Source organism: Sceloporus occidentalis, unplaced genomic scaffold, assembly GCF_023333645.1.
Source record: "Sceloporus occidentalis isolate IW3139 unplaced genomic scaffold, rSceOcc1.0.p SCAF_1, whole genome shotgun sequence".
Taxonomy (NCBI): Eukaryota; Metazoa; Chordata; class Lepidosauria; order Squamata; family Phrynosomatidae; genus Sceloporus; species Sceloporus occidentalis.
Window position 1 is genome coordinate 272,336,381 of NW_028316981.1, and position 13,806 is coordinate 272,350,186.

Genomic DNA, 13,806 nt, shown 5'->3' on the forward strand with positions numbered 1-13,806 from the left:
TTAACTGTCCTGCTCAAGTCTTGCAAATTCAGACAAATCAGTAGGGAGTGAGAAAGAATTTGTATTGTTTCTCACTGAAATTAACCATTTTCACTCCTACCCTAACTCCTTGTGAAATTTGCCTCAGAAATCTGACCACTTGAGAGGCTTGCAATACCTTCTGTACAAATGACATCATGCATACATTTCAAAAATGCGAACAAGTAAAATGTGCGTACTTGGAAAATTCAGACAGCACAAACACACTTTAGTTGATGGGTAGAAGGGGTAAAAAGGCAGATATTAGGCAACATAAATAAATAACCAGGTATAAAAATGAGCATATGAATTTCCATGTGGGGGAAAGGCAACCAAGAAGTCTTAGAACTTTATGCAAAGGATGGGAGAGGAGGACAAGTGAGATGAAGAGAAATGAAATGAAATTTCCATACTCTTACAGATCAGTATTTGAAATGCATAGTCATTGGGTTCAGTCCAGCTTTCCTCCCACATGTATTCACTTTAAGTGTAGTGACCAAAATGCCCCCACACCCCTTTTGTTCTCTTTGGAAATCATCCCTATTTGATAAACATGGGTTGGTTATTTGGATGGGCTGGGAAGCCCTTCCTCCAAAAAAAAACCACCTATACAGCCTTTTCTCAGAAACTGTAGTAAGTGTTGTTAGGAAAGAAACTACTGCTGGGCAGTACACAGAAATTAAATATGATTAGAGATCACCTTCATGTTTAGCAGTGAGAGTCAGTTGTGACTGGTGCTTCTATATGAGTGGGTGAGAGAATTCACAATCACTTGTAACTGTAAAGGAACTGTCCAAGGTGCTGAACCATATCTTCAGAGCAGATTCACTGACCTACTGACATAGAAGCTTCCCAACAAAACAGTAATATCCATCAGTTTTGTGACCTGTGAAGGCAGTCATTGTCATGACTGAAGGCCAAATATATTAACGGCCATGGCTTGTCTGGGATCCATGAGACTCTGGGCCTACACACAGAATGATAGTGCTATTATTCCATTTTAACTGCCATGGAATCTTGGATTTTTTAGTTTGGTGGCACATTGAATCACTCTAGCTGAAAATTCTAAGTGCTCTTTCCTAAACTTCCAGCCCCAGATTCCATATGATAGAACCATGGGAGTTAAAGTATAATGATTGCATTATATTTCTGTTGTGGGGGTGGGGGGGGGGGGAGAGCTTTGTTTGATGTACATGGTGGCAGATGTTGGGAGCCCATCTAACCATTTGATGAGCTCCCTACATCTCATCAACACTCACTCTTTGATTGTGTATTTGTGTTTTTTCACAAATGTATACCCATTGCATATATGTATTGTCACCAGGTTGCCTATAATAGATTGTTACTTTTTTATCAATAGTGTACTTAATGGAGGTCATTGGGGCACCTGCCCTGATTGCATCTCAAACATGCAACAAGATCACCAAATTATAATATAATAGTACAATATTTTCACCATATATATATATATATATATATATTGCAATATAACAAACATATCTTACTGTATGTGCCAAGGCAATTGCTGATACTGAGGCCACCTTATATAAAGCAGTGGTGTTGGAGGCCACACAATACACACTACTTTACCTTAATCATTGGCAGTAATTTGTGAAACTGCTGGCTGCATAGGAATATGCCCTATACCGAGTCAGACTATTAGTATTGTAAACCCTCACTGGCAATGGCTGTCCACAGTTTCAGGTAAAACTGCTTCTGAATGAGCTAAGTATTGAAATGGGCAAAAAGTGCCCAGAATCTGAGTAAAACCCAGTTAACCAAGATCCCTATCATAGTACAGAAATATTCTACATTAACTGACATGGGTGCACACATTATGGATTCCTGGGGTTTGCAGATGTATGAGGTACCTGATATCTCTAGTTAAGAATTCTAAATGCCCTTCTCTCCACTGCAAATCTCAGGATGCCATAGAATGTTGTCATGGCAGTGATAGTGGAATATGATGGCACAATTGTGTTGTTTCAGAGGTCCCCAGGTAATATGGAAATCCAATGCCAGGGAGGAGGGACATTTGGAGGTGAGCATCTGGGCAGGTAGCAAAATGTGTTGAATAGCTGATGCTGCCATTCTCACTAGATCTTGCATCCTGCATGGGCTTATCTAAAGCAAGCATGACACATAAGGATTTTTTTCAGGCTTTATCCTCCTGCTGGGGCTTGTGGGATGCCCATTACCAGCATGCAAAGAAAGAGTTGTTTCCCCTGCCAGACCCACTGCTAGATAATTCCCACTGCTGCTGTCAAAGACTATGTAACAAGAAGAGCCATGGATTGTGAACTGCTGATTGCACTCCATGGCTTGAGCCCAAATATACCCAAGCACCATCTCATTCTTGGCTGTATCTTACACTGATATTATGAAAGTGCAGCACACATGCATGCACACACACACACACACCACTGCACTGAGCCATAGTGACCTGGCATTGGATAGAATTAGTGGAGATGAGAGCCCAGGTGGTGAAGCCATCTCACAAACAAACTTCCTCGAAACAGTGATAGCTTTATTGGCCAACCAAAATGCACAATATACATGTTGCAAGCTTTCAAAGCTTCACTGGCTTCTTCATCACGCAAGATGTTACAAACCAAACAGGAAAAAAACCTGAAGCAAACTTCCTGTTCTTCCAGTGCTGTTCATTTTGAGATTTCTTGATGCACCTGGATGCCAACTGTCATTGTTAATTGCTGTCTATTGAGCTTCAGCCTATAGTGATCCTATGAATGAGAGATCTCCAAAACACCCTGTTATTATCTAGGTCTCTAAAGACCTAGAGAGGCACAAATCCCAGAGATCTCAGCTGGTGTCTTCCAACCTGAAAGCCACCTGAAATCTGTTTCCCACCAGCTATGAAAATAGGCAGTAAACTGGGCAGTTTGTCGAGCTAGTTTGTGAGATGTTCAAACAGCCTTGCCAGAAATTATCCAGAGAGTTATATGTAAAGTAATTCTAGTATAAAATGAGAGGAAGTTTCCAGAAATGAGAAAGCTGGTATTCATTAACTCTCAAATCTACCAAGACTGCTTGGTTCCTGACAAAGATCGACTGTGTAATTGAATAACATGAACCCATGAACATTATTGTATGCACTGGATTTCTATTTAAATTCAATCAGATTTTCCATATGGGATTCCACAAAAGTATTTTTTGCCAGATTAATTATTAACATTGCAGGGAATATAATTCCCTGAACATTCTCCACCTACTTTGGTAATAATTGGTTCCGCAACATCTTTTCTCTCCCTAAAGAGGTATCAAATTGATCCCTGTAGGCATGACCTCTAGCCACCTTTACTCCTCAAAGAATGCTGTGAACAACATGAAATGTACCTAAAGAACTCTGGCACAGAAAAGAAAAACAGATGCTTTCAACAACAGAAAGGCAGGTCATTGATGCTCTGCTTGAATCAACAGGCAGCTCCCTCAGATGCTTAATTGGCAGGATAGGATATCCAGCAAACATGAAGCAGGCATACACATGCCAAGTTTCAAAATGACCTACTTCTCTACCACCTGGCAGAGTGAACTTGAAAATCTTCTCCTCCCTCTTCATTTGGAAAAGAGATGTGTTCGATGCGGACTCTTGTAATGCTGGAATCAGAGCTCTAAAATTAAATCAGCTGCACACATGGCTTTGTAAATTTTCATGCAGTAGGCTGATGATTGCTGTGATCTGTCCCCACTTTCCCTCCACCCACAGTGCTTTATAACATTTCTCGACAGAACCAAGCAGATATGATTAATAATTTACTAACGTTTCCTGGATAATAGTTAATGCTCATTAACCTAGATGAACATGCTTCCCCCAGAAAAAATGAGAATGTAGAAAACTGAGTCAGAATTCACCTCCAGCAAAAATGATCCATGCACATAAACAGGTCTGGAGAACCTCTGGCCCTCCAGATGTTGCTGGACTAAAAAGCATGATGTTAAAATGGAATTATTCCATGTTCTACTGATCACCTGTTAGCAAACAGTGGCATAATAACATATCAGGATATTTCTGAGTGTAATGGTTGATGGATAATAATCATTCATTTGCCATTAGACTAGCAAATACATATGCATGAGTAGCTACTGCTTGTATTGATGGCATAATGGCCATAAATATAGTTGGATGACCATCTATTGTTAAGCTGATTGCTTGCTAATAGTCAGGGGTAATCAGTTGATGTGCACTAATGAGAAGAGATGTTTTCCTAAATAGGCAATTTACCTGCAGGAGTGGGGTTTTCAGATGAGTGCTTTGTAGGAGGGGGAACTGTAGGACAGTACATCCACAGGGATTCCAGGAATAGAGGCCAACTCAAGGCCAGTCAAAAACAGACACCCTAAAGTATTTTGTGGGTTTTTCAGGCTATGTGGCCATGCTCTGGAAGAGTTTATTCTTGACATTTCACCAGCATCTGTGGCTGACACCTTCAGAGAATGCTGGCATGGAAGTGAGTGGGGTACATATATTGTGTGACCCTTCCATGCCAGCATTCTGTGAAGATGCCAGCCACAGATGCTGGCGAAACATCAGGACTAAACTCCTCCAGAACACGGCCACATAGCCTGAAAAACCCACAAAAAACTATGGATGCTGGCCATGAAAGCTTTTGACTTCACAACACACCCTAAAGGCAGAAGATCCCCTCTGATCTTGAGGGGACCTTGACCTAAACAGGGTCAGAGATGGTTAGTAATGGGTAGCAACTACAAATGCCATGTGCTGTAGATTATATTTCAGAGGAAGGAACTAGCAAAACTACCTCTGGGTATTTCTTGCTTAAGAAAACTCTATGAAATTCATGGGATCACCATGGATCAACAGGCAACTTGATGGCATACACACATATTGAGAGAGAGAGAGAGAGAGAGAGAGAGAGAGAGAGAGAGAGAGAGAGAGAGGTAAGGTTTAGGTGGACAAGGCAGAGCCGAAAACAGAATTAGTAGTTCTGCTACCTTATGCAGAATTCTGTTTACTTCCACTGTTCTCTGTTGATATATTTGCAAAACAAATATATATTTACCTGACAACAAATCTCCTGTGCTCCCTGCTTCAGAGGAAACTAAACCCTGTAGTGTTACCCCTAGACATCTTACAGCTCAGGCAGAGAAGAGCATGTTAAAACTGGTGTGAAGAATATGAGCTGTTCTTTCCTTGGAGAAAAATATAAGCTAAAGATGGAGCTGAGGGACAAACCCCAATAATCCCAAAATAACCAGTCATAACATTGCAACAGCCATTTTCAGAAGAAAGTGCTGTAGCCATAAAGGATAGCATAGGAAGAGGCTTGACGTCATGAGACCAGATTTATAGTTGAACAGCAGCTAAAAGGTGACAGAATTGAGGTGGAAATCTATCTGTCTTGGCCCACAAGGTTGATAAAGTATCTGGAAAGCCCAGTTTGTGGATAATTGTAATATGTAAGAAAGAATCAAGAAGCTTTGTCTATACAGAATTCTACCAGTAGAGCCAGCCCTATCATTAGGCAAAGTGAGGTGACCACCTTAGATGGAAAAGTACCAAGTATAATCTGGCCAAGTTATTTTGACAGTTTGTTGTTGTGTGCCTTCAAGACTTTTCCCATTTATGGTGACCCTATGGCAAACATATCATGGAGCTTTCTTGACAAGATTTGTTCGGGGGGGGGGGGGGGTTCCATGGCTGACCAGGGATTCAAAGTTGTTGTAGTTCAATGCTGAAATCACTACACCACACTGGCTCTTATTTTGACACTTGAGACAGAAAATGCCTCAATTACCAGTGTGACACATGACAAACAACAACGATGATGATGGTGCCAACAATGTGCTGTCTTTTTCTGACAACCAATATCTGCTTTTTAGCAATCTGCCCCACTTTACCTCATCATAAAGCTAGGAAAAGGTAATTGGTTTGAAAGTAGATAGAAACAGTGGCAGAGAGTTTGAAATTTAGCTGGACAAGAAGTGAACTTCCTTGGAGTCTATGGAGATCCACTCTTGTTTTGGAGAACTTGATTTGCTGTTCATGCAGGAGTCATTTTGCTTCTACAATGAAGATGTACTTGTGTTTTGGCAAATAAAACAAATATTAAAAGTTCCCATAAGCCTCCAGTGCTTTCTCATCCAAAAGAAATAACAGCCTGTAGAATTATCCAGGACTTTTCATCCGACAGGAAAGTAAGGAGAGCACTTGATGATATGCATAATTCTGTTCCTAATAAAAACAAGTGATTTTTCTTTCCAAATTACAATTAATAAAATGTGACATATTCAAACAGAAGAAAGGAAATTCACTTGGCAAAATGTATGAGCTATTTTCCTACATTTCTGATATTATAAAATAAGGCTGCCCAGGTAAGCTAGCAAAATGCATTAGAAACATGTAACTCAGCATGCAATCTGGAATCAGAGTGATGCCTGACATCCAAGTGGTTAATCAAACTCCAATGAAGTCAACGTGATGCTATTCACAGAGATGTTTCCTTGGTAATATGGAGCTCTGCTTGACATTTGTCCAATCTGAAGTGCTGGAACCAGACATGCTTTTATTGAAATGTCATACTCAGGACACAAACTTTACTTTATAGAGTGAAATTAATTTTAAGAACAACCCTCTGGTGCAGGGAAGAGGTTGCAGCATTTAGCTCTACCCAGCCCCTCCATAACTACCAAAATATCAAAGCTCTGTATTATCAAAATTAGCAGAAACATTTTCATACTGCAAACATGTTCAATTTTGAATCTTTCATGGATTTCAGAAGTGGAATGTTCTGACCAATAGAAAGGTATATCTACAGCTGGGGTGCAGAACCATTTTCCTGGGAGGGAGGTAACACCATCCTTTTCTTCCTAAAGTCATGAAGGTCACCTTTTCATGTAAGAAACAGGCTTTGTTCTTTCTATCATCCTCACCCAGGAAAAGCCATCCCTGCCATTTTTTTTTCAATCCCTATCCAGAAAACATCATCCCAGCCATCTCAGAGAAGTGACTGAATATAGCAGAAATTGTCCTCTCATATTGGAGGGGAAGAGGCTTCTCAAGAGGTCAGGAGGATCCAAAACATCCATGGGCCACTCCTGGAATCATCCAAGGTCAAACCCACTCAACCTCTAACTCTATTCACTTGTATTGTAAACATACAAATGCTCGTGATATTCATTGTTGAATGAACTTATTTTCTTTTGTTGTTGCTGCTGTTGTTCCAGCACTGACTGCCATTTAACATAAATCAGATAATGTTCAGAATTACAGGGAGCTGTCTTATAGTATTCTGGACTACTGGCCCCTAAAGCCTTTTAGGATCTGTACTGCTATTTTCAAACCTGGTCTCCTCAACAGCTCCCATCATAATGAGTAAGCATGTCCAATGGTAACTGTAGACCATAATATCTGAAAGGCACCAGGTTATAGAAGTGAGCAACAATCTCAGTCTAAGGTGTCAGATTCATCAGCAGTTCCTTCAAGCCCTGCTACTTGAGATCTTTCAAAACAGGTTTAACTTGGGATTCTCTGCACTGCTATTCTGTGTTGCATTATTGAATCTGGACATTTCCGGACAGTTTGAGAAGCATGCAGGAAAGATGTTGAGTGCTTATTGAACTATCCTAAACTAAATGCTCTGCTTTATATCAGTGGTCTGAAATAATATGACTATCTTTATTTTCTCAGAGTATTTTCCTATACCATGGGAAACTTTAAAAATGGTGACTGAGATTCTAGATCAGTTAAATATATTTAACTAAGTAGTGTCTCCTGGCCCAATACTTCCATATTTGCCTTATCAAGCAGCAGCTGCTGTGAGGTATAGGGCTCTGTTCTCTTGTCATTTGGGATGCAACAGAATTTTATTTCCACCCCTTCCTGTCACAATTCCTCCTCACATCTGCATTCGATCATGGGAAAAGGTGGAAATGTCAGTCCATTGTCTCCTGAGCAACAGGAGAACAGATCTCTGTTGATCACAGTGGCTGCTGCTGAGTAAAGCAGGACTGTGGAACTATTATGGTCCTGACCTAGCACATTCCCTGCATTATTGCCATGATTGTGAATTCATAGGGATCATGAATATAAATCAGTTATGGATGAGTAACTCTAGATTGTGAATTCGAGCTATTGTACTTGCATGCTTTAATCATTTTATTGGTTTCTCCTATTTAAATAGATTAAACTAAATAGATTGCAGTGATAAAACTAGATGAAACTAGCCTTTGATTTTAAATGAGCCTACAATTGGCCATCATGGTTTTTAGAATTGTATGTTCAAAAGATTGACATCCTTTCTTTAATTTACAGGGGATGTGTGTGATTCCAGCCCCTGTGAAAATGGAGGCATCTGTTTGTCAGAGTTGGATGATGACTTCTACTCTTGTGAATGTCCTGATGGCTTCTCAGATCCCAATTGTTCTAGTGTTGTGGAGGTTGGTAAGTGCAAACAAAGATAAAGAAACTAATAATTGTTGGTGTATATAATTCATTCCTGAATAGGTATAAAGTGCCCTATTGTTTGTTTTCTCCAATGCTCCAGATAGCATCTCATTCAATTTTAATGCCTTGGTTTTAATTTTTGAACTCATTTTTTATCAGAGCTGAAAAACAACTAGTAACAAATATCATAATTAGTTTCTTTTGAAATCAAGCTATAACTGTAACTTAATGAAGGATAACTTCAGTCCTTTTGTAAGGGAATTGTAACTTCTTGGTTCTTTTTTAAGTTATGGGTAGGCCGTCTCAATAAATGATTAAAAAAAAAAAGAATATCCTTCCAAGACATAGCATGCCTTCCAACATTTCACAGGTGGAAGCTGGGAAATGTGTGGTCAAGCAAAATAAGGGTGTGATCAAGACAGCAACAGTTATTAATGATGAAGACCACACAAGCTAGGAAAAGCTTTAGCAGTTTGCTTTTGTCTTAGTCTACTGGAAAAGGGAAAAATTCCACCCTACGTCTCCCTCACAATTAACTGAGTGCAAACTACTTTTCCACTTTGAACCGGTTGTGCAGCAATTTAGCTAAGTTCAGAACAAAGAGGGAATGTGGAAGTAGGAGAGAGAAACTAGACCATTTTAAAAGAAGCTGAAAAAGTGGAATTTCAGAGGATTAACTGAGACTGATTATGCATTATGAAAGAGCTGTGTTAGTCCACTGCCACATAAAAGATATAAAGGAATACTGTAGCACGTTTTGAGACTGAGAAAAAGACATTTCTAACATAATCTTTTGTGGACTGAAGATTAGTTCATCTGATAAGAGTCCATAAAAGCTTAAGTGAGGGAAATCATGTAGTTCATACTGCTGGGTCATACTGCTCCAAGATTCTCTGTTGTGGATGTTGAGGCAAAAGTTACATGGCTGGGAGAAGAGTGAGGTTACTGTATTTTTTTATCAGAAGCCAGCAGCTTCTAGCTATTTTTTAAGTGGATTGTTGTTTAATTTTTTTTAAAAAAAATCTATATTACAGATTGCTTTAGCTGTATTTTTTTTAATGTATTGTTTTAATACTTTATCACATAAGTGTCTTTGGGTTCCACAGACAGACAGACAGACAGACAGACAGACAGACAGGAAAACCAATCCCCCCACACAATAATTACAAAAACATCAATATGAAAAAGGAGTCACTGAAAAATATACGCATTAAACCCCTATAAAGTTATCTGGCTGGGATGAGGATTGCATTCTTTTGTTCTCACATGTAAAAATGAAAAAAGCAAAAAATGACTTCATTGGCTATCCTTAACTACTAGGATGTCTTGGGCGAGCTCTTCATCTCCAGTGAAAGTGCAAAGTCTCTGTTCTTTGCCTGCTGGCTCTATGAATAATTATGGAAATCTACCTGTCAAAGTGTGCTACAAAATGACACTTGGATCATGGAGAAACTATCACGAGGAAGTTATTTTTCTTGACCTCCACATGGGTGGCATAATGTCGAGAGAGACCTTCAGGAGCAATTCACGTCAGACCAATAGGCACAAATGGACTTTTGATAACAGAGATAACAGTTCAGAAGTAGTAATAATAATAGGTTCAACAGAATACTGGAGTATTAGCATTTCAAAGATGTCAAATGATTTCACAGACTACATATATCAGTTATCAGGAGGCTGCAGGCAGCATCAGGTTTTTGAAATAATTTTAAAGCTCTGCCCTATCTATTTCCAGTGGGTGGAAAGAAGCTTTTTTGGAATAACAAAACTAATGCAGTTGGTTTGTGAGGTAAATGAAGCATTGCAGCCTAGTCAGAGTAGGAGGGGGAAAGAGGCCAAGGGAAATGAACACTTTGAAGTTCAGTTATACTTGGTCAAGAGAGTTCCATACTGCTCATTATATTTCAGTGGTTTCCAGATCAGTTTTCCCAGTTAATAAGGAAAGGGGGAAAGAAAGTCTTGCTGTCTGCTAGGTCTGCAACATCAGTCTGGGATTCATAAGTCAGCCCATTTGTCTTCCTTTTTATGATTCATTGTCAGTAAATCAGAGATCAACAGGCTAAAAGAAACCGACAGTGACAGTGATAATATCCCTGCTGCATTCTGTCTCCATAGTTGTAGAATTAGGGCACACTTTGTGTGGTTCTTTTTGAAGGATATATTCAATACTGGATATCAATTATAATTTTCTTTTCCTGGTTCCACTGAAAGAACATCTCCTTTGTATAACAGTCTGAGACAAGCCTACTGTGTGAACCCAGATTAATTGAGTTTATACTCATGGGTTCCTACTACTACAAAACACCACTATAATAGCTGTTTAAAAGAAGCATGCATTAGCCTTCATCTTCCAAGTTATTGCCCAGCTCAATGAATCCAGTCAAATGAGTGGGAAAAGTTACAAGATAGGCCTACACAACATTTCTCTCACACTGTTGGTTCATTGAACATTCAGGCATGGCAAAGGAGCCAGAAATAGCACCAAGCCAAATACAGCTCACCAAATATATATTTTGTCTTGCAAGGTGCTCCAACCACCACAGTGCCAAATGCATGTTGGAATTCTGAGTGCCAAAGATGATGAAAAATAAGAAAAGACCTTTCAGTTACATAGTTACAGGTTGTACGTGACGAAGTAGACTCCAAAACACAGGGCAGAAATAATCCAGTTTGAGACCACTTAAACTGTCCTGGCTCAGTGCTAGGGAATTCTTCAAATTGTAGTTTATTGTGGCACCAGAACACTCTGACAGAGAAGGCTATAAGTCTCACAAAACTACAGCTCTCAGAATTCTCTAGCATTGAACAAGGGCAATTAAAGTGGCCTCAAACTGGATGATTTCTGCAGTGTGTTTTGGACCTAAATCCATGAAAGCTTATACTACAACATTGTTCACCAAGTTGGGGATAGAGCAGACGGGTGCAAAGGAATGGCCCAAGTCCACTGTGGCTGGAAGCGGGTCCAAATCTTCCAACAGCATGGCCTGTTTCAAAAGTGTGCTGTGCTCAGCGGGGCCAAACGGTGCTTCCAGGAGATGGATGATCCTGGCCCCTTTTTGCTCCAGTCCACCCTTGGCACAGTTTCTTGCTACTTTGGAGGTAAGCATTATGTAAACGGCAACCTCTAAAGCAGCTGGAAACCACTTTATTTGGCCTGTCTGTTCAGGACCCTAGTTTGGTGCTACAAGTTCCTTCTCTGCATACTGATATTCCAGACTAACATGGCTATGTTTATGAAAGTTACGAATTGTTACAAGTCTATATGCTATGTCATCAAACAACCACCACCACATACAAGTGACATTTCTTCCCCCAGTTGGTGGCTCTTGCAACCCCTATACCAATGATGGAGGCCTCTTGCCAAAAAACTAGAAAAGTTGCTTTTTTGATAACAAAACCTAGAATCCCTTGCCAGTAACACATTTTCATAACAGTTCATGAGGATTTCACACGCTTTAGTTTTAAAAATCATATTTTTCAAGCTCTGCTTCTTCTTTTAACAAGGGCACTGTTCCTCTTGAGGTTTTCTTTTCTCTGTCATCAGTGGCTGAGATTGATGATAAGGGTGATGGGGCAAGAACCAAAAGTGGAAACCCTGATTGATATATATATATATATATATATATATATATATATATATATATATCCTTTGCTCTCTCTTCTTTTGACATCCCTTCTCTCACTATCTATTTTTCTCCCTGTCTTGCTTCCCACCAGTGGGCTGTTGGCAGAGGCATAGCTCTTGCCAGAATTGCTTTTACATTCAGTCTTTCATTTCTTTCAAATTTAGTCTTGTCCCTATCAGGCTTTGTTTCCTTTTTCTCTTGCAGTATGAGAGTTTGTAAACATTTTCTGTAAACATTTTCCAATACACAGATTTGTAACATTTTGTCCCTTGACTAAAAAGCATCTTTGTTTGTACTTTTAAACTGTATTAATTTTTAGCTATTTTTAAAAATGTGTGCATGATGTTGCGCATATATTATTTCTCTGAACTATACTATATTTTTTTCAGAATTAGCAGGTTTCAGAGGAGGGAAATTGTCTCTTGTTGAGTAAACTGGAGAATGAAAAATGGATAATCCTGGCAAGAATCTCTATTGCGCTAAACTCCCCACTCCCCATCTCTGCAAGTCATCAAAGTGATTTGTGCAGAGAGAAAATGTCTCATAATACAAATAATAGAAGAGTCACTTGGGATATTTTTATCATATCAGTTTTAGCAACATTCCTTATGTTGTGTAAGAGAATAGTACTAACTTTGAGTATCCGTCTTCCTTACCCATCCTTGTGTCCCCATTCCCCTCCCAATACTTTTTGTCTTCCTATTTGTATTGATCCTCTGTGCTTTTTGGAGTGTGTGTGTGTTTGTGTATGGCTGAAAGATTATATCAGCCTGATGGGTGATCTCCTGTGGAAACTGATGGTTTAGCAAGAAGAATGTAGGCGGGTGGAGTCTTTTAGTATTCTACTGAAAAACTGGATAAGTCATAAGTAAAAGAAGATGCCCATCCCAGAAAGCTTCCTGTGTATGTGTTTGGTGAGAGGTAGCAACAGGCCACAGATGACAGGAGGATATTTTACCAACAGAAGTTATTATGATCTAATCTAAAAGCATAATGAATGCATTTCGGTAACACATGCCAACTCACAGCATCAGCTGTCAGGAGGATTGTTGGCATACTTTCATTCTCCAGGAAGAATCAGTGTAAAAGCACTCGCTTCCAGCTTTTTCACATGTCCATTTCTGAGAGAGACTTAATGAAACTCAAATCTCTTGGTACTTCGCTTATTTATATCTTATTTTAATTTAGGAGCTCTATCTTTCTCTCTTGAGAGCATAAGTGTGGCTTACCCTTCTCTGGCTCTTCTAGGTTTTTAAAAGGCAAGCATTTTAACATCTAGCTGGTGTAAAAGAGCCAGGGAGGGGCAAGCCACATTTAAACAACAGCAACAACAACATCTTTTCAGCATATCTTGACCTATAAACTCTTTGAGTTTAGTCTGCTACTCTGCTACTAGATTTTTCTTCAAAATCAGATTGTGAAAGTGTGTAATAGAGAGTCAAACCCTGAGCTGCATCTCCTAGGTTCCCTACTAAAAAGTAAAATTATTACCACTGATTGCAGTTTTACATCACAGGAGTTCTCCCTACCGCACCCACACAATGGGTTTAGCATTACATTAACTGGATTATAATCAGCTACTGGTGTGGGCATCTGTAGTGGGAGGGCTGGCATAGGGAAAGTTTATTAAAGCTGGCTCATATTTTAAAATGTACAAATGCCTATGAATAATGTGTTGGTGATAGTTTCTAAACATCTTTGCAGAAACAAACAAACAAACAAAAAACTCTGACAGGTACA

General features: G+C 39.4%; 1 protein-coding gene across 1 annotated transcript in view; it reads left to right on the forward strand.

The window, feature by feature from the left end:
• Positions 1-13,806, forward strand: part of EDIL3 (EGF like and discoidin domains 3) — a 343,114-nt gene that overhangs the window by 84,599 nt on the left and 244,709 nt on the right. The window contains exon 2 of the mRNA XM_089493608.1: positions 8,309-8,437. Within this exon, the coding sequence (XP_089349734.1) occupies positions 8,309-8,437 (129 nt within the window). The remainder of the gene's footprint in view (positions 1-8,308; positions 8,438-13,806) is intronic.